The sequence below is a fragment of the Rhinatrema bivittatum genome, chromosome 1, assembly GCF_901001135.1.
Source record: "Rhinatrema bivittatum chromosome 1, aRhiBiv1.1, whole genome shotgun sequence".
Classification (NCBI taxonomy): Eukaryota; Metazoa; Chordata; class Amphibia; order Gymnophiona; family Rhinatrematidae; genus Rhinatrema; species Rhinatrema bivittatum.
The window spans coordinates 252081209-252108863 of NC_042615.1; the positions used below are offsets into that span (position 1 = coordinate 252081209).

General features: G+C 43.5%; 1 protein-coding gene across 5 annotated transcripts in view; it reads right to left on the bottom strand.

The window, feature by feature from the left end:
• Positions 1 to 27655, bottom strand: part of SMOX (spermine oxidase) — a 142833-nt gene that overhangs the window by 43331 nt on the left and 71847 nt on the right. For 4 of the 5 annotated variants that reach the window (XM_029593407.1, XM_029593426.1, XM_029593416.1 and 1 more), the window contains one exon: positions 11287 to 11355. The exons of the other annotated variant lie outside the window; for it this stretch is intronic. In XM_029593407.1, coding sequence (XP_029449267.1) covers positions 11287 to 11355 — 69 coding nt within the window. The remainder of the gene's footprint in view (positions 1 to 11286; positions 11356 to 27655) is intronic. 5 annotated transcript variants of the gene reach the window in all.

Genomic DNA, 27655 nt, shown 5'->3' on the forward strand with positions numbered 1-27655 from the left:
CAGCTGATGAGTGGAATATCCAATAATTAAAAACTCATATAAAACATTTCCAGATACCAACAAAATATTTCAAAATAGCAGACACAAAGATCCAGTAATGAAAAATAATAAGGATACAAAAATTTTTTTGCTCTGCATACCTGGGAACGTTTGATATCCAGGTGTCCTGAGATTGTTCTGAATTAGCAGGAGGTGGGGTGGTTTGCTTGGAACTTTCTCCTCTCTCAGTCACATACCAGCGCTCTCTCTCACACTGGCTCTCAATGACACACCTATACACACATGCTCTCAGTCACTCACATATACAAATGTTTTTTCTCTCTCACTTATATAGGCTCTTAATTACACATTTACACACATGCTGTCTTATCTTTTCACGCTTACACACACACAGGCTTTCAATCACATAAATACATGCTGTCTTTTTCTCTCACACACAGACTCTCATTCACATGCTTACAAACATGTCCTCTCTTTCTCTCATTTACACACAGGCTCTCAATCACATACTCACATGCTCCCTCACCTAAATCAGCTCTCAATCACACACATACACACATGGTCTCTCTCTCTCATTTAAACACAGGCTCTCAATCACATACTCACATGCTCCCTCACCTAAATCAGCTCTCAATCACACAGACACACATGGTCTCTCTCTCTCATTTAAACACAGGCTCTCAATCACATACTCACATGCTCCATCACCTAAACCAGCTGTCAATCAGACACAGACACACATGATCTCTCTCTTACTTATACACACAGGCTCTTAATCATACATACACATGATCTCTCTCACACACAAAGGATCTCAATCATACACACATACTCTTTCAAACAAACAGGTTTTCAATTACAAACTTACACATACAGGTTCCCAATGGTAAACTTACATTCATGCTCTCTCTCTCACAGGCAGGATCTCAATCACAGACATACTCTCTTTCACATATACAGGCTCTCAATCATTCACATACATGCAATCTCTCACTCACACACACAGGATCTCAAACACACATGCTTGCTCGCTCATTCATTCACTCTCTCTCTCCCCCTTCCCCCCCCCCCCCCGGGAACTCGCGGCAGCAGCAGCCACCTCCCAACGCTAACCTCCTTCATTTTCAGCCCTCGCGGAGGCGAAGGCGGAGTCCCATCGGCCGCGGTTGAAGATTTTCATTTTCCTCCGAGCCACGCTGCAGTCTTCTTCCCATCGGACACTAGCGTGCCTGCGTGGGTCTTCCCGCGCAGGCACCCGATGCTCTCCACTTCCTCTTCCGGGCCGCGGGAAGAAGAGAGCACCGGCGTGCTCTCTTCTTCCCGCGGCCCGGAAGAGGAAGTGGAGAGCATCGGGTGCCTGCGCAGGAAGACCCGCGCAGGCACCCGATGACTCCAGTGCTGGCACCCGGCTGACACCCGATGACTCCCGCGCAGGCACCCGGATGACTCCAGTCAGCGTGCTCTCTTCTCCTCCCCCCCGCGGCCCGGAAGAGGAAGTGGTGAGCATCGGGTGCCTGCGCGGAAGAAGAGACCACGCTAGTGTGGTCTCTTCTTCCCGCGCAGGCACCCGATGCTCTCCACTTCCTCTTCCGGGCCGCGGGGGGGGGGGGGGGGGAGAAGAGAGCACGCCGGTGCCGCTGACTCCAGCTGTCCTGCCGCGTTCCGCCCGGGCTGACAGCATTTTAAGCCCGGGCGGCGGAGGACCGGGGAGCAGCTGGGTCAGCGGGGAACCGCGAAGTATGGCGACACTTGTCTGCGAGCCAGATGCAGCCCTCAAAAGAGCCATATCTGGCTCGCGAGCCATGGGTTCCCGACCCCTGCATTAAGAGAAAAGGTAAAAACCCGATCGTTTTACAGGGTTTTACAGAGCGCTGCTGGCTCAGAAGAAAGCATGGGCAAGACTGAGCTCTCGTTGAGAGCTGCTAGAGAAAATGCCTCCAAAAAGCTAGGAGCAGGAGGGCAAGGTCCAATGGCAGAGAGCCTAAGAACCATGTGACACAGGGGAAGCATGAAGGGCAGTCCCTTGAGCCTATAAGGCACCTAAGAAGACTCAAGTTAGATTGAGGGGCATAACTGAGTCATTCAAGCTCTTCAGATAGTGAGAGAAAGTGGAGGGGGGGAGGGAGCTTCTCTTAAGGGCAAAGGTTCCTCTTAGAGGCAAGGCTCAGACTTATCATGGGTTACAAAAAGTGTTTCAGTATCATGAATCCTCAGAAGGGAAGACTGCACTAAACACAGTTAAACTACAGTATATACAGATACAAACATGTACCCACTGCTGGGGACAGAACAACCCTTTATTTCTCTTTTATCCAGTTACCAATCCATAATAGGTCATTGCCTATTATCCCATGAGATCCAAATTTCCTGCAGAGTCTCTCATGAAGGACTTTGTCAAATGTCAAATATACAATGTCAACCAGCTCACCATTAACTACATGTGTATTTATACCCTAAAAAAAAAAAAAAAAAATCTAGTGAATCGGTATGGCAAGACTTTCCTTTGTAAAATCCATGTTGACACTCCCCCATTAAACCATGTCTATTTATGGGGACAGTAATTTTGTTTTTAAGACTAACTTTGACCATTTTGCCCAACAGAGATGTCAGGCTCACCGTTTTATAGTTTCCCAGATTACCCCAGAGCCCTTTTTAAAAAATTGGTGTCACACTGGCCACCCCGCAGTCTTCTGGTACAGTGGCTGATTTAAATGATAGGCTGAAGATCACCAGAAACAGGTCTGCAATTTCATTTTTTAGCTTCTTTAAAACTCTGGGGTGAATACCATCTAGACCCAGTGATTTGTTATTCTTTAGACTGTTAAGCTGAATTATTATATCCTTCAGTTTTACAGTTAATCTATCTAGTTTAGCATCATCACCATCAAAAAACCTTTCTGGTGCCTTGGCATACAAGTTCAGGAAGGCCACTCCAGGCATTTGGTGCAGCCAGACGAAAGGTGTACAGATAAGATTTGATGATAGGGAAAAAGGTGCAGATGAGAGCAGTTTGGGAAGGGAGATGTATAGGGAAGTCAGAGAGAAAAGGTAACTAGCAGAGTGTATGCATTTATAGGCAAGTATAAGAAGCTTGAATTTTATGTGGAAGCAAACAAGAAGCCAGTGTAGTGATTTGAGAAGAGGGGTTACATGATAACAGTATCAGTGGCAGATATGTCATGTCACTGAATTTTGTACATACTTTAATAGAGAGATCATTCAGTCTTAGGCACAAGGACAAATTTAGGATTTTGCTGCTTCTAGGCACTATAGGTGTTTTCACTCCCCCATCTTCTGTAAGAATCTGTTACTTGGTAGCAAAGGGCTGTTCTCTACTGAATGAGCTTCAGCAGAGCTGAAAGGCAGTAAATCTTAACCCGCCAGCTGCCTCTAAATGTTTGTCGTCAGAGGCATAAATACTGACAATTCCAGGACTGCTTATCCCATGAAGAGCATGGTGCAGTAGTCTAAATATGAGGTGAAGAGAACATTAGATAAAGGTTCTGGTGATATGTTCAGAAAGCGACAGATTCTGGAGAAGGTGTAGAGAAAGTAATAACACCTTAATGATGTTCTAGATGTATTCAGATAAGGGAAAAGGAGAGCCCCAAGGCTCTGGGCCAAGAGGACAAAGAGGACAGTAATGTTGAACAGATTGTCAAGGAATAAAAGGTCATTTGTTCAACACCAAAGTCCCCATTTTACATCACTCAACATTTATAAACGCTTTCAGTTATATTAGTAAGCATAATGCTAATTCCATCTCATCTACATTTAGAAAATGCAAGTTTAACAAAATGTTCAATATTCTCTATTTCAGGGTGCATATTGGTGCCTATGTAATAAACTTCACAGTAAAAAATTATTTGACCATGCACAATAATGAAGAAAAAAAAAAAAAAAAGCCAAACGCGAAGCCTACCTTGAACACTACCAGCAGAAATTCCCCATGCTAACCAGAACATAAGCACATAAGAAATTGCCATGCTGGGTCAGACCAAGGGTCCATGAAGCCCAGCATCCTGTTTCCAAAAGAGGCTAAACTAGGCCACAAGAACCTGGGCAAGTACCCAAACACCAAGAAGACCCGGCCCCATGCTACTGATGCCAGTAATAGCAGAGGCCATTCCCTAAGTCATCAACTTGATTAATAGCAATTAATGGAATTCTCCTCCAAGAACTTATCCAAACCTTTTTTGAACCCAGCTACACTAACCACATCCTCTGGCAACAAATTCCAGAGCTTAATTGTGCGTTGGGTGAAAAAGATTTTTCTTCGATTAGTCTTAAATGTTCTACTTGCTAACTTCATGGAATGCCCCTTAGTCCTTCTATTATCCAAAAGTGTAAATAACCGATTCACATCTACTCGTTCAAGACATCTTATGACTTTAAGACCTCTATTATCTCTCTTCTCAGCCATCTCTTTTCCAAGCTGAACAGCCCTAACCTCGTCAGCCTTTCCTCATAGGGGAGCTCTTCCATCCCCTTTATCATTTTAATTGCCCTTCTCTGTACCTTCTCCATCGCAACTATATCTTTTTTGAGATGCGGCGACCAGAATTGTATACAGTATTCAAGGTGCGGTCTCACCATGGAGCGATAGAGAATTTAGGACATTTTCTGTTTTATTAACAATTCCCTTCCTAATAATTCCTAACATTCTGTTTTCTTTTTTGACTGCTGCAGCACACTGAGCTGAAAATTTCAAAGTATTATCCACTATGATGCCCAGATCTTTTTCCTGGGTGGTAGCTGCTAATATGGAGCTAACATTGTGTAACTACAGCAAGGGTTATTTTTCCCTATATGCAACACCTTGCACTTGTCCACATTAAATTTCATCTGCCATTTTGATTCCCAATCTTCCAGTCTTGCAAGGTCCTCCTGTAATGTATAACAATCCGCTTGTGATTTAACTACTCCGAATAATTGTGTATCATCCGCAAATTTGATAACCTCACTCGTCGTATTCCTTTCCAGATCATTTATAACTTTATTGAAAAGCACCAGTCCAAGTACAGATCCCTGAGGCACTCCACTGTTTACCCTCTTCCACTGAGAAAATTGACCATTTAATCCTACTCTCTGTTTTCTATCCTTTAACCAGTTTGTAATCCACGAAAGGACATCACCTCCTATCCCATGACACTTTAGTTTTCTTAGAAGCCTCTCATGAGGGACTTTGTCAAATGTCATCTGAAAATCCAAATATACTACATCTACCTTTATCCACATGTTTATTAACCCCTTCAAAAAAATGAAGCAGATGTTAGGCAAGACTTCCCTTGAGTAAATTCATGGTGACTGTGTTCTATTAAACCATGTATTTTTATATGCTCTACGATTTTGATCTTTAGAATAGTTTCCACTATTTTTCCCAGCACTGAAGTCAGGCTCATTGGTCTATAGTTTCCCGGATCACCCCTGGAGCCCTTTTTAAATATTGGCGTTACATTGGCCACCCTCCAGTCTTCAGGTACAATGGATGGTTTTAATGATAGGTTACAAATTTTAACTAACAGATCAGAAATTTCATATTTGAGTTCCTTCAGTATCCTGGGATGCATACCATCCGGTCCAGGTGATTTGCTACTCTTTAGTTTGTCAATCTGGCCTTCCGTTGTGCCAAGTCACAGACGGCTGCGCCCTCTACTGCTCACCTTTTTTCTGCCTGATTCAGCTCCTTTCGGGAAGATGGCTGCCTCTGCTTCTCGATGTCGACCCCCTCCAGTGTCCCCAGCCCTGCTTGGGCAATTACGTTCACCATCTTTCTCCTGGAGTCACCTAGGGTGCGCGCAGCCTCGTCCTTTACATGCGTCATGGCGGGAACCTCGGGGGCCTCCCCACCACAATACATCACAAGCTCTGGTATTTAATCTCCATTCACGAATCCGAATATGAGTTAGCAAGGAATCCTCCATGCCGATCTCTCTACGGTACCAGATGCTCCTGCTCTGTGTACTCTCGCTCCAGGGCGACTTAGGTACCTGCTCCACGGGGGCCTTGCCTCGCTCCTCTACACCCTTCGGGGTCTTCTACTACCAACAAGGACGCCTAAGGTACCCACTCCTCGAGGACCTTCCTTCGCTCCTATCTACCCTCTGGGGTTGCCTTCCACTTACAAGGACGCCCAAGGTACCTGCTCCTCGAGGGCCTTATTTTGTCCCGGACCTCCACTCCTCGGGGGTTCTCTTCTATTACAACTGCCAGCATCAGAGTGAGTACTACCGCTCCATTTCTGTCTCTGCATTGTCTCACCTCTCTCTCCATAGATCCTCGGCCTACCCTGCACTGCGGACCACTACCGGATCTAATCTCATTGGCCTGGGTTCTCGGCCTACCCCGCTTCGCGGACCACTACCAGACCCATCTCTCTCTCAGGACCTGGTGAGATTGTGAAGCTGCCTTCTCGCTGCAGCCCTCAGACAGACCACTGCCATCAGACATCTCCTCTGCTGGCTGAAATTATTACTTGTTCCTCAGGTTACCATCTACATTGCAGTATAATAAAAGCTACCTTTTGTGTGTCCATCTCTGCTCAGGAGCTAGCCTATCGCTGAAAGTCCCCGCAGGGCTCCGCCCTGTGGGAGGTGCCATCTCTTGCAATGACCAAGGGCCCATGCATCAATGTCCAAAGTACAACACCTACTATATCTTCCAGGTTTACAGTGATTTGGTTCAGTTTGTCTGACTCATCACAAATGAAAACCATCTCCGGAACTAGTGTCTCCCCATCCTCATTAGTAAACACGGAAGCAAAGAATTAATTTAAACTTTCTGCAATGGCCTTATCTTCCTTAAGAGCCCCTTTAACCCCTCGGTCATCTAACAGTACAACAGACTCCCTCACAGGTTTCTTTCTTCGGATATATTTTTAAAAGTTTTTATTATGAGATTTTGCCTCTACGGCCAACTTCATTTCAAATTCTCTCTTCGCCTGTCTTATCAATGTTTCACACTTAACTTGACAATACTTATGCTTTATCCTATTTTCTTCAGATGGATCCTTCTTCCAATTTTTGAAGGATGTTTTTTTTAGCTAAAATAGCCTCTTTCACCTCACCAGCCCAAAATGAAAGCACCAGTTAGGGCAAAAGATTCCATCTCCCCCTAAGACACAGTGAAAAAATTTGACCATATTCTCACAGCACCATTCTCAAACCTGGCGAGTCATCATGTTTCTCTATGCCTGCAAGTTGGGAAGACACCCCCCCCCCCCCCTTCACATGAGACATACCTTCAAGTGAGGTGTTTTCCCCAGAAGCTCCACCCTCCCTATAGCTAGATCTCAACCCCATAACCCCCACCTCTCCCTGTAGAACTATCAATTTATCAGTTTGGAGTCTTTAATGGCAGCAGGAGAGATGTCTGAGCCCTCCTGCCCTCAGCACAAGCAACAGTGAATTCTGCTGCTAAGAGGTGCTTCACCATGTATGGTTGTCAGTGCAACACTAGATATCACCAGGAGGGTTCTTGTCCTGGTGTATGACAAAGCTGGATACCTAGCTGGGAAGACATAAGCACATGTCCTCCTAGCTAGGCTTAGGGATGTTTTGGGTGATTTTTAGGGAGTGGAGGGAGCTGATGGTATAATGAATCAACTTGAATTTAGACATTTCAGAGTTGGGATATTGGGGGAACTGGTGATGCCTCCCAGCACATCAATTTTTCATGACATAAGACAGGAATGATGCTGGGATGGGGCTGGTTTGTTGGGCCTTCTCCTCCTGGCTTCACTTTTATATGCTGCACATGGAGGAGCTGGTTGGCAAAATTTTCTGCTGCTCTAGCAGCACCTATTTTTGGCCATCCAAGTTAGGCACCAAGTGTAAGAAATCAGCATTAGGTGCCTAACTTTTTTTCCCCACAACCTGACAGCAACTCTTTTCTTCACCCATTTTTCAGGCACCTACATTTAGACACCAAATCCAAATAGATGCCTAAATGAAGGTGCTAAAACTTGGTACATTTTCAAAGGGGCCAATTTAGGCACCTAGCTCCAAATGTTAGACAAGTAAACTCTTTGAAAATTGGTCTAATAGAAGCAAAGCCCTCCGCCTTATCTGTGTCAAATTCTCACCTCCTACTGATGAGTACTGCATATTGGGAAGACCTTAATACCCTGGTTAGAGTGTAATAAGATTGGGTAGCTTGTGCCCTAAAACAGAAATTTATTTATTTTTAACTTTTATATACCGATGTTCCTGTATAGGATACATATCGCACCGGTTTACATAGAAACTGAACTGTCGCCGTGAGGCGGATACAATGAACATGTGGTACAATAGAAATATACTATAATATAATAGAAACATAGGGTTATAAATGATGACACTTCAAAATAAACTTTTGGTGAACGCCATAGTAACGGGAAAACTGTAGTAACTGATGGATAACTGGTAGAGCTAACTTAACTAGCGGGCAAATTAAAAGGGAAGAAATCAAACAGTAATGCATTAAGAACGTTTAACTTACAAGTTCATAGAGGGACTAAGTGACTTCTGGCTACGTTTTGATCCGCAGCTAGGTTAAGGAATTAAATGTAGTCTCTGGCTCCTGGTGTAGTTAAAGAGCTGGGAGATATATGGAGTGCAGGTATAATTAAGAGGGCTTAGAGTCGAAAAACTAGTCTATAGTTAGACATGACCAGAGAAGCCTCAGTGAGAGGATTATCTCTCCGAAAAGGCCTGGCTGAAAAGCCATGTTTTCAGCTTCTTTTTGAAAACTAGAGGGCAGGGTTCTTGGCGGAGGTCCGGAGGGAGCGAGTGAGTTCCAAAGGGGAGGACCAGCTGTGGAAAGGGCACGCTTCCTTAATGAGGTTTTAGCAGGTGGGGTATACAAAGTGTCTTTGTATGCTCTTCTGACGGGTCTGTTCAAGATGTGCAGCCGTAGTTGGAAGGTTAGATTGAGGGGGGGAGATATTATGCAAGGCCTTGTGGATCAACATGAGGGCTTTAAAGAGAATCCTGAATTTAATTGGTAACCAGTGAAGGTTCTGAAGGATGGGGGTGATGTGTTCTCTTTTATTAGCATTGGTGAAAATCCTGGCAGTCGCGTTCTGGACCATCTGAAAAGGTTTAGTGGTGTTAGCAGGTAGACCCAGAAGAAGGGAGTTTCAGTAATCAACTTTAGACAAGATGATGGATTGGAGCACCAAGCGGAAGTCTCGGAGGTGTAGGAGTGGTTTTAGTTTTCTTAGTACCTGCAATTCGAAAAAGCATTCTTTGGTGGTGTTATTTACGAATTTTTTCAGGTTGAGCTGGTTGTCGAGCAGAACACCCAGGTCTCTCACATGTGGTGAGTGATTAACTGTTTTGGATAGTTGGGAAGAACTTGGGGAGTTGAGAACGTTGTTGTTGTCCTGAGCTATTAGAAGGATCTCTGTCTTGTTGGTATTGAGGATGAGGTTGAGGCTGGTAAGAAGTTGGTTGATTGATTGAAGGCAGCTATCCAATGAGACCAAGTTTTGTGAAGAGACTCTGTGATAGGGATGAGGATCTGGATGTCGTCCGCATAGAGGTAGTGAGTTAACTTTAGGTTAGCGAGTAAATTAATGCATCACAATAAAAAGATGAAACTTTCATATGATTGACTTATGGGGATGTAATTTCCTGAATAAATTCACTATGACTGGAACCAAACAAAACAATCCAAAAAGTAAACAATCCTGAAGAAGGAGTACTGAGAGCGAAATCCGCCTCTGCTGATGAGTAAACAGGATCTGTGAATATTGCTTTGCTGGGAAATTGTTTTTTTTACTTAAAACTTGCGAGAGAAGAGAGTTTGTTGGGTAATTTAGTAATTCCTGGGTCTTCTAGCTTTTAGAATTAAAACTAGATCATTTTTGTCTTTAGGCTTTAACAATTTAAAAACTTGAAGGTCCATTTCAGCTGCTGTGTGCCTCATGTTAGTTAGCTAGATAAACTTACCTGGCTAACATAGCCCATATATTCATTGGTGTGGCCACGTCACTGAATATATCCAGATATCTTAAAGTTAGATGAATATGTTTATCCAGCTAGCTCTAGGACTTCCCTAGGGGCAAATTAGGCTTAGACAGATAAGTTATCCAGCAAACTCTGAATATCAGAGTTAGTTGGATAACTTATCCGGTTAAGTCGGCTCCTCCCTGAAATGCGTCTGGTTCACCCCCCACTTAGCTAGCTACTTAGCCAGCAAACTAGTTATCTGGATAAGTGGCGGCCATTCAGCAGGACCAGATTTTCATACAGCTAAGTAGCAGTGGCTAAGTCTTAACTTATCCAGCTATGCAGCACTAAATATCACACTCAGGGAGACCAATATTAAAAAAGTATTAACTTGGCGGGGGCAAGATGGCCGCTCGATAGGACGCCGAGGAAGCAGGCTCTTGGTGTCTGTTTCTTATAATACTTTTCTTTGGATAAAAATGCCACATACAAAGAGGAAGGGGAAAGTCAGGGGAACATTGACAAGCTTACCTGAGACAGACCCCTTCCAGAGACGAATAGAGGGCTTCTTCGACAGAGCAACACGGACGCCGTTAGGGCTGGTCGCTGGGGGGACAGTAGTTGAGCGAACATGTCCCCTCTGACCCTGGATGTCACCCTGAGCCCTGGCGAGCCAGTCAGACCAGTGCATCCTACACAGGTCAAAGACTCCTTTGCAACAACAAGCGCCTGAAGTGGAGTACACCGAGAGCTTGAGGAAGCGATTCGGGTGGAAATCGCTGCCGGGGGAGAAGGAGAGATGGCTGCGGGAATCGCGAGCACCCCGGATTATGGAGATATTCGCCCTGTGCAGAGGTATGGCTCCTTGGGAGAATGGAGCCTGACGCAGCCTACAGCAACAACGAAGGCTGAAATGCAGAAGGGAACCGATGGGGAGGTGAGAGGAGCCCAGCTAGACCCAGAGACAGTGAGTATAAATTTGGGCCAGCCTGAAAGTATTTCCTTGGGCAATGTTTGGTCTGCCCTGAAGGCAATTGAGGCCACACTGAAATCGCTGGCAAACACAGTAATAGAAACCAAAAACCAAACAATGATAAATAATAATTTGATTGGTACTTATAATCTTAAGTTTGAAAATCACGAAGAAAGGATATCTAGAGTTGAATCTGTACAACAAAACATCATTAAGACTGATTTGGTTTTTGAGAAGAGAATGGAAAAGATGGAGAATATTTTAAGAATATTGAATCTAAGAGTAATAAATTTTCCTGTTATAAGAAAGATCTCCCCAATTGAATTATTCAAGACATATATGAAACACATTTATCTGTTTGTACAAAAATATACTACCTACCTCAAAGAGGAAGTGGAGGAGAAGAAGAAGGGAGAGACACCTTGGATATATCTGAACTCTTGGAATTATCTATAGACTCAGAAGTTAAGGAAAGGAAATCCATGTTAGTATCGTTTGCCTTTGTCTCAGACCGAAACCATATTTTGAAATTGTTTCTTAGACACAGGCAGGCTCTGTTTTATGGAGCACAAATTTAGATGTATCCAGATGTAGTAAAACTAACACAAAACCGTAGAAGGAATTTCTTACAATGAGAGAGAGGGTCCTAAGTCTAGGTGTCCGATATGTTTTAAAATATCCTAGTAAGTGCTGTGTTAGGTATATGAACAACAACTATGTGTTTTTTGAATCTGACCAGCTCAGGGATTTTCTGATTGGTCACTCACATAGTACCCCCACTGAAGGATTGACTTAATGTGATAATGTTGCTAGAACCTATCGATTACTTATCTTTGTAAGGATTTGTTTTCTTCGCTCTTCGTTTCTTTTGCCCCCATATTGCCTATATTTAGGTTAATATATTCTGCGTAATGTATAAATATATAGGTAGAGTTATATATGTGATATATATATACTTTTTGGGTATATTTACCCAATTCTTTGAGAAAGTATTACATGTAATTATGTGAAAATTTGAAAATTAAAAAAAAAAAAAGTATTAACTAGTGAGTTATCCAGCTAATTGCTGACTTTTCAATTTCTCTAAAATTTAGCAAAATATGTTATGGGCATTTCAGGGGATGTTCCAGGGTAAGGATGAGACATAGGGAATGACATCTTTACACAGTGAAAAAAAAAACAACACATGGTTAATTCTTGAGTAAGCATGATGGGAAAGAATCCCTTTTGCAGTGGGTTGTAGTAATCTCCAGGGATCAAGTGTATAGTTTTTGTCAGTGACTTACCTGAAAATATTTGTTGGTCCATGAAAGGAAGAAAATTCTTATTGTTCTTCACTTGTCGAAAAATACTGTGCTGTGGTATAAAGCTTTTTCAAATACGAGTGGTCAGTTTAAGAATTTGGGAGCTCAATATGGATTAATATACCCTGCTTGTATGTGGGTTAAAGTGAACAGTTCCACCTAAACTTTTGATGTACCTGAAGAATTGCAGTCATTAATTGAGGGACTTAAACTGCCAGAGCACCAAGATTATTTCAGCTCTATCATCCTTATTAGCTGGATAAGTGATCTTCAATGCTAAAACTCTTCATGGATATCCTTTTTCCCCCCACATAATCTTTTTAACATATCAGATAATTGCTGTACTTTATCCTTATCTTGGAGAGCATACTGCTGTTCAGGAGATGTTTAGAGACTTGTTCATGATGGGGTCTGCAGATTTTGTTTTTTCTGAATGGATGAAAAGGGGTCAACTAATCCATGACCATGAACAGACTACAGTAATTTAAATTTCGATGTGGTTAAGTTACTGTTTTATTGCTTATCTATAATAGAATCTAAAATCTGATTAAAATTCCTGCAAATTAATACAGTGGAGTTGCAGAAATCCATTGCTTATCACTGGGATAAGCACAATGGAATCTATTGATCTTTTGGAATCCTGCCAGGTACTTGTGACCTGGATTGGTCATTGTTTGAAATAGGATACTGGGCTTCATGGAGCTTTGGTTTAAACCAGTATGGCAAGTCTTATGTTTTTAATAATGAATATCTGTGCATTCAAAAACATCAGATATAATATCATGAAAAAAAAATCTGGTTGTCAGAGGTAGGGGCAAAAAAAACCCAAAAACAAAACAAAAAACACCATGATTTTTCTACAATTGAGACTAGAACCTTATCCAACTTCCCTCTAGGTCAGATGTTTGAATCAAAATCTGAGCATCTAAGGACTTATGAAAAAGGATAGTAATACCATTCTTCTTATTCAAAGCAGTAGAAAAAGCCATCTCACCAATCCATCCACTTTTAATTTTAAAGATTCTGTTGCAGAAAGATGGGTTTCCTGAAATATAACCACCTCAGGTTTAGACTTAACATAATTCAAAAGTTTATTTCGCTTAATCGGGCTACTGATAATTGTGGCTAAAAGCTCAGAATTGACTTGTGTGTCACTTAATGCTAATGATCTCATTCACATACTTAAGATGATGCATTGAAACATCTAAATTTTAAGAACACATTTCTTGCAATAAAACATAAATCATTAGATTTCTACACATACCCCGACTAATAGCAGAAAGAAAAATAAGCCACAGAACCAAAACAGTGAACACTAACAAAAGTATAGTTAAACAGAACGCAAGACACTGGATCAAGTGGACCTAAGTAAAATAGAGTCCTGAGAACTCATCTTTATAATATCATTAGAATTACACATAGAAAATGATAATCACATAATGTCAATTTAGTTTAAACAACCTACAAATGTTAATAGCCCAACAATATACTGATAGTTACAAGTAAAGAAAAAAAAACCCCAAAAACATCCAGTACCCACAAACACAATATCTATATTTCTAAATTTTCATCAATTCAGAACAAACAAAATCTACAGAACCAAACATGAACAAATCTCTAAACATCTCCCAAACAGCAGTACAGCAATTATCTGAACGTATATGTTCAAAAGATTATGTGGAAAAAAAAGGATATCGATGAAGAGTTTCAGCATTGAGGATCACTTATCCAGCTAATAAGGATGATAAAGAGCTGAAAATCTCGGTGCTCTGGCAGTTTGAGCCAAGTGTTTGTCCAGCTCTTTCCTCAATGAATGACTGCAATTCTTCAGGTACATCAAAAGTTTGGGTGGAACTGTTCACTTTAACCCGCATACAAGCAGGATACATTAATCCCGTATCGAGCTCCCAAATTCTTAAACTGACCACTTATCGAAAAATACCGTGCTCTGGCATAAAGCTTTTTCAAATCAAGTGAGGAACAATAAGCATTTTCTTCCTTTCATGGACCAAAGACGACTTCAGATAAGTCACTGACAAAATCTCAAGCACTTGAGGATACGTTAATAGTTTTGCAAGTGGCTTCAGGTAATGTGCATTTTTAAGATGTGAGGGGACCTAGTGAGCATATTCAATTTCAAAAGTCCTTAGTAAATTGCAAATTTAATAATTTGCTATCCAATCTTCAAAAAAAAAAAAGATCATGCATGCATCTTCATGATGCTCAGGAAGTAGATATTATTCCTGCGATTTAAATTGGATAAATCATCCAAATCTTGCTGCAGCTAATCCACTTTTTTTTTAAAATTGTGCTTGCTCAGACTTTTCAGCTATCTACCCATGTTTCAGTCATCTGAACATACACCTGAAAATGCTGGAATTGTGTATTAAGATCAGTTACATTCTTTTTGATCTCACAAATAATATCATGGGTAATTCTGGTTAACTTATTCATACATAATAAAGGGCATTCAGCAGAGCACAGTTTTACCCTCACTTGAAGACACATTTTTTGTGCGCGTTACTCCTGATGCAGCAAGGAGTTTTGTGCACAAAAAAAAATGTGCGTGTAAAACTGTGCATCCTGCTTTGCTCCCTCGCATGGAAATCCCAAGCAAATTAAGGTTTACAGAGAGGATGCTGGGCCCTCTCCTCCTGGCTTCACTTTTATATGCTGCAGATGAAGGGAGGACTGGATGGCCAAACCTTCGGCTGCTCTAGCAGCACCTACATTTGGCCATCCAAGTGTAAGAAATCTGCACTAAGTGCCTAACATTTTTTCTCCACAATCTGACAGCACCTCTTTTCCTCACCCACAACATGCAAATGCAAAATACAAATGCAAATAGACACCTAAATGAAGGTGCTAAAACTTGGTAAATTTTCAAAAGGGACAATTTAGACACCTAGCTCCAAATCTTTTGAAAATTGGTCTAATAGAAGCAAAGCCCTTTGCCTTATCTGAGTCAACTTCCCAGTTCCTACTGCTGGGATGGAGAACACTGCATATTGGGAAGATCTTAATACCCTGGCCAGAGTCTAATAAGATTGGGTATCTTGTGTGCCCTAAAACTGAAATTAATGCATCACAATAAAAACAGGAGACTTTCATATGACTGGCTTATGGGCATTTAATTTCCTGAATAAATTAACTGTGACCGGAACCAAACAAAACAAAACAATCCAAAAAGTAAACAATCCTGAAGGAGTACTGAGAGCAGAATCCACCTCAGCTGATGAGTAAACAGGATCTGTGAGTATTGCTTTGCTGGGAAATTTTTTTGACTTAAAACTTGAAGGTTCGCTTAAAACAAATGAAGATACAAACAATACAGAGAGATACGCTGGCTAAAGTCAGGTTTTCTTAGTGCTGGAAATTTTACTCCTGGTCAGAGGTGGAGTAAAGTTTCTGACACCGAAATCTGTAATTGGGATTTGTGTGCAGAAAATATGCTCTGCACACATAAAGCATGTTTTCTACATATAAAACATTTTGGGATAGATTTTAAAAGGCCTATGCGTGTAGGTGGCCTTACGCGCACCAGGCCTATTTTCAAAGACCCAGCCATGCGCGCAAGTCCCGGGGCTTTGGGAAAGGGGCGGGGAGGGGACAGGGCGTCGCTAGAGGCCCTCAGCACAGCGGCCATTTGCCACTGTGCTGGGGGATCGTGTGCCGGCAGGCTACTGGCACGCGCAACCTGCACCTGCCCCGAGGAAGGAGCAAAAGGTAAGAACGTTTTTGGGGGAGGGGCTAGGTTAGGGCAAGGGGAAAGGAGGTTAGTATATGGGGTTGGGAAGTTCCCTCCCAGTCCGCTCCGAAACTGAAGGGAACTGAGGAAGGCCGCAGGCGTCAGCACGCACAGAATGTACAAGTGTGCACTCCCTTGCGTGCGCTGACCCCCGATTTTATTACATGCGCGCACGTTATAAAAATCGGGTGTCCGTGTGTGTGTGCCAGGTAGCGTGCGCACATGGACGCGTGTGCGCATTTTTTAAATCTATCCCTTTTTGCACACAAAATATGTTTTATACACATAAATCGCAGCTGAGAGACTCCTCCAAGTTTAAAATGCATGGTCAGCCTGTGCTAAGTGCACATTTTAACTTAGGTTTATGCGCACATTTTCCAGTCATCACACTTTAACTCCCTTTGCATTAGCATACTATTAGCTTATTGCACTGGGAGTTAAAAAATATATATATTTTAAACTGTGCACAGAGTTTCAGTGCAAAGTTTTAACCCACAAGTTATTGCATTGCCCTATAGTGTCAGCTTTGCTGCATAGCTCCTTGGTAGATGCCATTTTCTCTGGAGTGTGAGGATCATGCTTTGATCTTTTAGTGCCGGTCTTTAGAGTAAAAGCAGCTTCAGACTTGCTGTTCTTACTGCTAGACATCCTGCTGGGACAACACTTAGATCTTTAGGAAGTGACAAAGTTCACACTTTGAAAAAAAAAAAAAAAAAGTAGATTTACAGTAGTCATGAAACAGATTATCTAAGCAGCCATCTTCTTTGGTGCTCACTAGTGTCCCTAAACTGTAGAATAGTTGCCAAAGGATGTGATGAAAGCAGTTAGTGTACCTGGGTTTAAAAGGGTTTGGACAAGTTCCTGGAAGAAAAGTCCATAAGGAGAAAATTACTACTTACCTGATAATTTCCTTTCCTCTAGTAAGAGCAAGTCAGTCCCCATGAGTGGGTTATGCACATTTACCAGTAGATGTAGATGGAGCAAAAGCCGACGTCATGGCCATATAGTCCCGTCACGACATCAGTCTGCCAGTATTCTCTGGAAAAACCAAACTGTGGACAAAACTTATTATACTTGAACATTACTATTAACAATCAACCATTCATGTTTCCCAACCAACAGGAACACCGAGCTCAGCCAAAAGATGGAACATAGCTAGTAAACTAAGGGCTAGAGAAGCCACTTACCAGTTTTCAACAAAGAGCAGGAATCACATTCTGCATAGCTCGCCTGAAGAAAGGCTAACCACAAACTAAAACATTGGCAGCTGAGGGTGGGTCGGGGATTGACCTGCCTTTAGTAGAGGAAAGGAAATTAGCAGGTAAGTAGTAATTTCTTCTTCCTCAGCATTTGGGCAGGTCAATCCTCATGAGTGGGATGTAGCAAAGCTAATCTCCAGAAGGGCAGGAGGATGCCAGCAGTCCAATCAATACTGCCCACACAAACATGGTGTCCTTCCTAGCCCTAACATCCAAGCGGTAATGCGTGGAAAAGGTGTGCAAAGACGACCATGTCAATGCTCGGCAGGCAACAAAACGAAGTTCCGCCCACAATGCCGCCTGAGCCCTCATGGAATGCGGCCTAACTTGTTTCAGTAATGCAACCTGAGCAGCCACATAGGCTGCTGTAATCCCTTCCTTAACCCAGGGGGCTATCATTGCCCGCATTGCTGGTGCTCCCTGTTTACGTCCACTTTGGAGCACAAACAGGCGATCAGACTTCCAAACAGTTTTAGTCATCTCCAAGTACCATAGTAAATGACGCTTAACATCCAATTAACGCAAAAGACGGTACTCAGCTTCATCTTTGTCCCCTTCAAAAGTGGGAGAACTGCAGGCACGCTAAACGAACCACTCGTGCCTCCAGACTGTAGATGTAGAATTCCAACACTCTTGTACCATCAGCTCCCGATAGCGAGGCCCCCAGCTCCAGAGGCTCATATCTGTCTTGAGCACCAAGCAATCTGGTGTCTTCAGGGAAATTCCCTTCCTGAAATGATCTGCATATAACCACCAGTCCAACTGAGACCTCATCTCTAATGGAAGGATCAGCCTCACCACATAGTTCTGTGACTGCAGACTCCATTGGGAGAGCAATGAGTGTTGAAGAGGGCGCATATGAGCCCTCGCCCAGGGAACCATTCCCAATGCAGCAGCCAACCACAGGACCTGCAGATAAGACCGCACGGTCAGACGAATAGAGTTCTGCAAGAATCGAACCTGCACCATCAATGTGTGGATCCAAAACTCTGGCAGAAATATTCTGCCCTGCTTTATATCAAACCTAACCCCAAAATACTTTGAGATGGCTGCAAATTACAGCACATCGACTGGTTGATTTGAACCAAGGATGTAGAAGAGAGTCTTCGCGCCTCCTAAAGGGTGGTTACCTTGCTACAGGAACTAGGCTGGGTAGTGAATCTTGCCAAGAGCAATATATAGTGGTGCTATAAGGACATCTCATCTATCTCCTTTCCAACTTCTTCCTTTTTTGGTTTTTTTTTTACTCCCAAGCAATCCCCTGAAGGGAAATGCATGTCCACCATCTGCTGGAGATTGAGAATACTGCTGGGCTTATGTCAGGGTGGGACTATAAGGCCATGATGTCAGCTTTTGCTCTGTTTCCATCTGCTGACAGAAGGGCATAATCCATTTGTGGGGACTGAACTGCCCAAACGGTGAGGAAAACATTAGCCATATAGACTTGGGAAACCACTGGTTGTAAGTAGGAAGGATTGGATCTATTTATTGCGTATTTAGTTCATGCCTTTTAGTCGATAGGTCAAGGCTAATTACATTCAGGTACAGTAGGTGTTTTCCCTCCCCCCGGAGCTCTTTGGGATCCTGCCAGGTTCTTGGGACCTGGATTAGCCACGGTTAGAGACAGGATGATGGGCTGAACGGACCTTTGATTTGACCCAGTGCGGCACTGCTTAGTTTCTTAAACTCCATAGCTATTCAAGTAAAAAAAAAGTCTTAACACCATTAAAGATATGAAGTTAGTTTTCTGGTTAAATAGTTGCACTTTTTTGGTGAAGTGATTTTCCCAAAATGGAGAAATTACTTACCTGATCATTTTGTTTTCCTTAGTATAGACAGATGGACTCAGCTTCCCACCCTCAGCTGCCGCTTGAGTGTGTCAATAGTCCTCCTGTGGGGCTCTGGGTCCCAAGGGATTACTGGTAAGTGTTCATCCAGTCCCTAGCTTGGGGTACCTAGAATCTTGTGAGTTCAGTGTTTAGAGTTGGTTGATTACAGTTCTGGTTATCTGTTTTTAATCATGTTTTTAATCAAGTTTTTTGCTAGTCTATCCACAGTTACTTTTGAAGAGAACACTGGCAGGCTGGGATCACTGCAGTGTGTGTATATATATATATATATATTTTCCTATTGGGGTAGATTTAAAAAAAAAAAAAAGCGTGATCGCGTACTTTTGTTCACGCAGCAGGCACAAACAAAAGTACGCAGAATTTTATAAGATACGCGCATAGCCGCGCATATCTTATAAAATCCTGGATCGGCGTGCGCAAGGCTGCCGATTTTGGGCAGCCTGCGTGTGCCAAGCCGCGCAGCCTGCCTCCGTTCCCTCCGAGGCCGCTCCGAAATCGGAGCGGCCTCAGAGGGAACTTTCTTTCGCCCTCCCCTCCCTTCCCCTACCTAACCCACCCCCCCGGCCTTATCTAAACCCCCCCTTACCTTTGTCCCTAGATTTATGCCTGCGAGAAGCAGACTTAAATCTACGCGCGCCAGCGGACTGCTGGCGCACCGTCATCCGACCAGGGGACTGGTCCGGAGGCCTCGACCACGCCCCCGGGCCGGCGCCACGCCCCCCGTCCCGCCCCCGAAACGCAACGTCCCGCCCCCGAAACGCTGGGTCGTTCGGCCCCGCCCCGACACGCCCCCTTCAAAAAACCCCGGGACTTGCGCGCGTCCCGGGGCTCTGCGCGCGCCGGCGGCCTATGCAAAATAGGCGCACCGGCGCGCGAGGGCCCTGCTCGCGTAAATCCGGGCGGATTTATGCGAGCAGGGCTTTTAAAATCTGCCCCATTGTGTAGACAGATGGACTCAAGACCAGTGAAATGTACCAAAGTTACTCCCCAACAGGATGGGAGGCTGCCCGCGGTCCGGTCAACACCATACATGCAAAGGCTGCATCCTCCTGGACTTTTACATCCAGACGATAAAACCTGGAAAAAGTGCATAAGGAGGACCATGTCGCAGCTCGGCAGATATCGAAGGGAGAGAACAGACTAACTGTGCCCATGGAACTGCCTGAGCCCTAATAGAATAAGCCCTAACATGAGTAGGCAACAGCTTTCCAGCATCAACATACACCTCCTTAATCCAACAATGGAACCGGTAACCCTCAAGGGAGAACCTAAGGTACTTCATGCCCTTCAAAAAACGAGCCATGTCAGGATGAGACGACAAGAAAATACCATTCACCAGGCCTTTGAAACAGGAAAGAGTCGCAACCTGCAGCTTTAAGGAATTAAGGGCCAAGACTTTATTCAATCCATCCTGCAAAAAAAAATCCAGAATGAGAGTGATCTTAACTGAAAGAGGAAGAATACCCCGCTCCTCACACCAGGCCTCAAAAATTATCCAAACCTGCACATAAGCCAAGGAAGTGGAGAACTTGCGAGCGCGGAGTAAAGTGACAATCACCGCAGAGGAATAACCACGCTTTAACAGGCAAGCCCTTGTGAGGGCCAAACCGTAAGACAGAATAGAGTCTGATTCTTCTGAATAACAGGTCCCTGCTGAAACTGATCCATGTGCAGCATATGAAGGGAGGCCTCCACCTGGAGTCATCAAAATCCGCATACCATGGATGCCTGGGCCAGTCCGGCACCACCCTGTGGCCTTCAATCTTGCAAATTATCCTGCCCAGCAAGGGCCATGGAGGAAAGGCATAAAGCAATCTGTCTTCTGGCCAGACCTTTACGAGAGCTTCTGTTCCCAGGGACCATGGATTTTTCCTGTGACTGTAGAAGCGAGGAACCTTCGCATTTTGAGAAGTTGCCAGCAGGTCTAAGAACGGAAGGCTCCAGCGATCCACAATTAGATGAAACACCTCAGCTGACAACACCCACTCTCCTGGATCTATACTCTCCCTACTGAGAAAGTCCGCTCTTACGTTGTCTTTTCCTGCAATGTGAGAGGTTGAGATCATCTGAAGAGGACCTTCTGCCCATTCCATTAGCTGGTCTGTTTCCTGCGACACTTGCTGGCTCTTGGTTCCTCCCTGGTGATTGATATAGGCCACAGTCATCGCATTGTCTGACATCATGCAAACCGCTGGATTCCACAGCCTATGGCTGAACTGCCCGGGCCTCCAGGCGATTGATGTTCCAGCGGGACTCTTTGACATTCCATCGCCCCTGGGCCTTTAACTCCAGAGAGTGAGCCCCCAACCTTGCAGGCTCGCATCTATCGTGAGTTCCAAGCAGGCTGGAGAGGACCAAGGAACTCCCTTTCTCAGACGAGCCTCCTGTGGGAGCAGATTTCCATTGGCAAGTGGAGCCGAACTGCATAATCCTGAGACTGCGGTTTCCGAGATAGCAGGCAGCGCTGAAGAGGATGCATATGCGCCCTTGCCCACAGCACCACTTCCAGGGTAGCTGCCATCAAGCCGAGTACCTGTAGATTGGACAACACTGTCGGGCGTATGATGTTCATCAACTGACGCACTTGAGACATCAATCTCTAGATCCATACATCTTCATACAGATGTTGAATGAAGTTTGTTTCACAATAAGAATTTCTTCATACAGGTAGTAACATTTTTTAACAATAATCAATTTTTTAACAATGATTTTGTCTAGTGTGTTCATGTTTTTTTAGTACCTTTCGTTAGTATCCCTTTTATGAAATATTGTGATATTTATTTATTTATTTTTTATATATTATGTCTATTTATTGATTAATAAATGTATTTATTGTTGTAGCCCCTGAGGCAGCCCCTGTTGGGGCGAAACTCGGCCGGAGTCGGGCATTTGTTTGAATATTTTGTCTCCACTCAATTAAAAGGTTATTTTTGGACTACACGGTGTCTTATCCACTTTGTTGCCCTGTCCCGTGTTAAACCAGACCCTTAGATATGCCAACGACTGGGATGGTTGAAGATTGCTCTTGCTCTTTTTCACTACCCAACCGAGTTCCTGTAATAAGGAGATCACCTTGTGTCACCAGGTGGCTCTCTTCCTGAGATTTGGCTCAATTCAGCCAATTGTCCAAATATGGGTGTACCAGGATTTCTTCTTTTCGTAAGTCCACCGCTACCACCACCATAATCTTGGAAAATGTTTTGGGAGCGGTGGCTAGACCAAAAGGCACCACAAAGCGTAGAAAGCTTTGGTGTTCCAATCGGATGGAAAAATTAAGGTAAATCTGACAGATCCAAGAAGGTCAGAAATTCCCCCAACTGTACCACCATTATTACAGAGCATAAGGTTTCCATTTGAAAATGAGTCACCTTCAAGTGACTGTTGACCCTCTTGAGATCCAAGATGGGAAAAAAGGAATATCTGATTTATTTTATCCAAAAGTAATTATGTGAAAACAGCAGTGTTTCTGCTTAGTTTGCTTACCTGTATGCAGGGTTCTCAGTAAACAGAAGGATCAATTAGCCATTACACATGGGTGACGTCATCCGATAGTACCAACAAGCACCCTTCTCTCAGAACATGCGTTGGAGTCTCTGTCTCTTCCAGAGCTTAAGTTTTAGTGAGACATTCAAAGGGTCTGGGCTGAGTGCACAGAAGCCAAAAACAACATGATGCTGTCTATTCTCCGCCCCTCGCACATATACCACTAACTGGGTTGGGACCTCTTCCCTCACCTCTTTTCAAGCCCCACCCCCCATAGTTTTGATCAGTTGGGAAGTGCGGGTTTACCTGAAAGGGGAGGAGAAAAAGGGGAGGAGAAAAAGCGAATGCCCGCTCTCCTGGCGCGCACACAGGCCACTCTCCTGTGTACGCGATTCTGTATTTAAATGAGGCCCGGCGGTAAAAACAGGCAAAAGGAGGCGCTAGGGACACTAGCACATCCCTAGCGCCTCCTTTTGGACCGAAGCGGCGGCTGTCAGCGGGTTTGACAGCCGACGCTCAATTTTGCCGGCGTCAGTTCTCGAGTCCGCTGACAGCCACGGGCTCGGAAACCGGATGCCGGCAAAATTGAGCATCTGGTTTTTTTACCCTTCGGGACCTCCAACTTAATATCGCCAGGATATTAAGTCGGAGGGTGCACAGAAAAGCAGTTTTTACTGCTTTTCTGTGCACTTTCTCGGTGCCCGAAGAAATTAGCGCCTACCTTTGGGTAGGCGCCAATTTCTGAAAGCAAAATGTGCGGCTTGGCTGCACATTTTGTTTTCTGAATCATGTGGGAATACCTAATACGGCCATCAACATGCATTTGCATGTTGCAGGCGCTATTAGGTTCGGGGGATTGGACAGGCATTTTCGGCCCTTAACTGAATTTATTTATTTATTTATTTAACATTTTTTTTATATACCGAAGTTCTAGTAACAATGTTACTAATCACTTCGGTTTACATATAACATTGGAATGACTTAACATGTGGTTCTTACATTGAACAGGAAAATGAACTTGGAGAAAAAAATTGAAATAAATAACATTAAAACAACAATAAATAACAGCAATCTTATAGACAGGCGATTAGAATGAATCAATCATGAATAAAGTATTTGAAAAATTGACAAGAGGGTTTAGAAAATTAATTCTAGAATTATTGAACAAAGTGGTATGATATGAAATTGTCCAGGAGGGGGGAATTGTGATGACAACTCAGTCGTAGGCTTGAGTGAAAAGCCAAGTTTTAAGTCTTTTTTTAAATGTGAGGGGGCATTGTTCAAGCCTGAGATCTGATGGTAGAGAGTTCCAGTGAATCGGACCTGCAGTAGAGAGGGCTCTTTTGTTTGACGAAATTTTGAGTGGAGGGGTTTTTAGAGAGCCTTTTTGTGCTGATCTCAACGGACGGGAGGAAGAATGTAGCTGGAATGGGATCCCGAGGTCAAGGTATGAGGCTTTGTAAATAGATTTATGAATGGATGAGAGGGTTTTGTAGATGATTCTATATTTTATAGGGAGCCAATGGAGAGTTTTTAAAATTGGAGTTATGTGGTCCCTTTTTTTTGCTTTAGTTAAAATCCTGGCAGTGGCATTTTGGAGCATTTGTAGAGGTTTTAGGGAGATAGCTGGGAGCCCAAGTAACAGAGTGTTGCAGTAATCAATTTTAGAAAATATGATTGCTTGCAAAACTGATCTGAAATCCTGGGGGTGCAGTAAGGGTCTGAGTCTTTTTAGGACCTGGAGTTTGAAGAAGCATTCTTTCACGGTGTTATTGATAAAGCTTTTGAAATTCAGTTGGTTATCCATAGTGACTCCTAGGTTTCTGACCCGGGGAGATAGAGGGTGTGGTGCCAAAGGAAGTGTGTTGGAGAGTTGGTAGTTGCCTTCTTGGGTGATTAGGAGGTATTCAGTTTTGTTGGTATTGAGAACTAGGCAGAGATCAGCAAGGAGATTTGATATGGAGAGGAAGCATGAGTTCCAAAAGTGCAGAGTTTCTTGCAAGGATTTGGTGATAGGAATAAGAATTTGGACATCGTCAGCATAAAGGTAGTGGGTTAGATTTAGCTTAGAAAGTAGGTTACAGAGAGGGAGCAAGTAAATGTTGAATAAGGTCGGAGATAAAGAGGATCCTTGAGGGACGCCAAGGTTAGAACTGATCGGTTGAGATTCATAGTTGTTGATCTTAACTTTATAGAACCTGTCTTGTAGGAAGGATTTAAACCAATAAGGGGTAACGCTAGCGCGTCGAAAACGCGTGTCCAATGGTGGGTTAACAGTGCGCTCCGGAGCGCACTGTACTGTATCGGCCCGTTAGGGAATAGCCACTGCTATTAATTGCATCAGTAGCATGGGTTCTTCTTAGTGTTTGGGTAATTGCCAGGTTCGGCCTCTGTTGGAAACAGGATGCTGGGCTTGATCGATCCTTGGTCTGACCCAGCATGGCAATTTCTTATGTTCTTAAACCTCACCTTGAGTTACTAGGTGGGCCTCCTATAGAAGCATAAATAGCTAACTACTACAAGGCCTTATAAATAAGCCCACTTTCAGAAATCCCATCCTGGACTCCTCCCTATACCCTCCCCTTTAAAAAATGTACACATTTTCGCATGTGTTAACATGTTTTTCACATGTGAAAACACCATAATGCGATTGATAAATGGCCCTATAAGTGTTATTGCTCTTAATAAAATAATTTTCATTAAAAAAAAACAAACCAAATACAGAATAAAGATTTACATTTTAGATGCTTAGTGAATTAAGTAAAACATTTTTAACATTAGCAAACATTTATCTTTTTTATTTATAATCTGCTTTTCAGGCACTTTTTCAAACAAATACCAGCAGCTGTAAAAAAAAAAAAAAAAAAAAAAAAAAAGACCTTGTCTACAGTATGAAGTAGCAGCATATAGTGGCTGTCTAGACACAGAAAAACAGTTTTTATACACAGCCTTAGAATTACTACTCAGTACGCAGGCATGTGGCAGACTGCCCAGTTTACAGTGGAACCTTAGAACAAACCTCTTTTTTAGCAAGCCGCAATCATATCACAAGACACTTCCTCGTGCGACAGAGTTCACGGATGCATCTGCCTAAAAAAACTGTCATGGCTCAGAAAAACAGGGGTCCCTCCCCAGAGCATACCCCTCCTGATGATCACCTTTCTTTTCTTAATTGTTGAATGATATGAAGGAATTTGAATAAAGCAGGGCTGTGGCTGGCTTGAAAAGTCTGTGAGTAGGGCAATTGCCTTGGGCTCCTGCGAGTCCAATGCTGCTAGCCTGGAGCCGAAGGAAGCACTGTGCTCTCTCAACAATCTCTGGTAGCCAGCCTGGGCAGTGCTTTCAGTCCTCCCTGCGGAGAATGCTGCAGCGACTGCATCCACCTCCAGGAACACGCAGGGCCCTTCAGTCACTGCGTCTGGAAGAGAAGCTTCAGATGCGTGACAGAGGAGGGCTAAAGGGCAGATAAGGCCGAGGTCAGAGCTGCCTGTAAGGTTACAGCTCGGCAGCAATCTGACAGGCAAGGATGTGATCGTAGGTATGAAGAACTTAGGATTGGGATGGGAGGGAGAAAGACCCAGGACTGGGTTGGGGACAACAGGCGAAGAGATGTGGGGAAGGAGGTCCAGGGGGTCTCAGCGGGAGAAAGGGACCACCAACTCCTTAGCTTCAGCCTTGGGGCCCTACATGTAACACTGCCCCCAAGGATGCGGATATCACAAGTATTCTTAACTCTTTGCACTTAAAAATGTCAGCCTCTAGCAATTGGAAATCACTTCACTAAATTTGCCATCAGGTGTGGAAAAAAGAAAAAGGGCAAGAACAGCCTCAAAAGCAGATCTGTTGAATTCTGTCTTGCATAGTCTCCAGTTTTTTTTGTTAAGGAAGCAATTTTGAAAAACAATGCAGGTAAATGCTTGTAAAGCCCATCCGTACTTAAACTCAGGGAATTTGCACTAATTCTAAAACGGAAAGTGCACATATATTTTCCATTTGAGAACTGGGGAAAAATACCCACAGAGCCTGGCACCTGCATTTTCTGTAGACACTTTTCCCTTCCAAAGAACCATAGTTTTGAAAATGCAAAAACTACAAACGTTGTAGCTTTCCTTTTCCTGACTCTGCCCCCACTTCGTGCAGGCAGAAGTACATGTGCTGTGGAACAACAGTGAGGAGCAATTTTCACACGGCTAATTTATGTGCATAATACCCACTTACCTGTGTAAATGGCTTTTGAAAACTGCTCTCTAAAAGCATATTAAAGGCATATATTATTTTTAAATTGGACATGTAGTTGAGAACAAATTCTTGCTAGGCCTAATGGAAGTCAAAAACAACATTAAGAGACTATCTAGAGCGCATGAAATGCTGCAATGCAGGAGCTCCTGATGTTGACCCTCCTCCATTTCTTATGTCGTCTAGCGTGCTCTAGTTTGCGCATAGTAATTTGTCCAGTGTTGTTGACATAGCAACAGAGAAAGCACCGGCTAGGATCGCGGTAGCAATGTACCATGATTTCAGCAGAAGACAGAGAATTAAAAAGTTACCAGGAGGGTGGGAGGGAGGGAGAGAGGCTCAGGAGGGCAGATTCTTGGAAATTTTGGTGGAACTGGTGAGCAGGTGTGGGGAGGCCACCCTTGTGGTAAAATGCTATCAGAAGGGTTGGAAGCTCAGCCTGGCAAAGCCCTTATTATGCAGTTTGGAGGGGTGTTTGGGGGGGGGGGGGGTTTGATTCAGCCTACTAGGCCCATAAAGTACCTTTTTTTTTTTTTTTTTTTTAAGTCATCATGGCCATTTAACTGGCTATATTCTTTTGAATATAGCCAGTTAAGTCTAGTTATCCAAACATATGAAGCTGGATAACTAACCCTGCTCTGAGGAAGGCCTAATCCAGCTAATTTAACTAGATACAGCTGAAAATCGGCTAAGTTAGCTGAATAATTTAGACCTGCCCCAGAATGCCTCTTTGGCTAGATTTTATCCCCAATATTTAAAAAGTTGGTATTTAGTCAAATAACTTACATAGAAACATAGAAATGACGGCAGAAAAGGACCTAGTGGCCCATCCAGTCTGCCCAGCAAGCTCCCAGAGTTACCAGTTTCCCA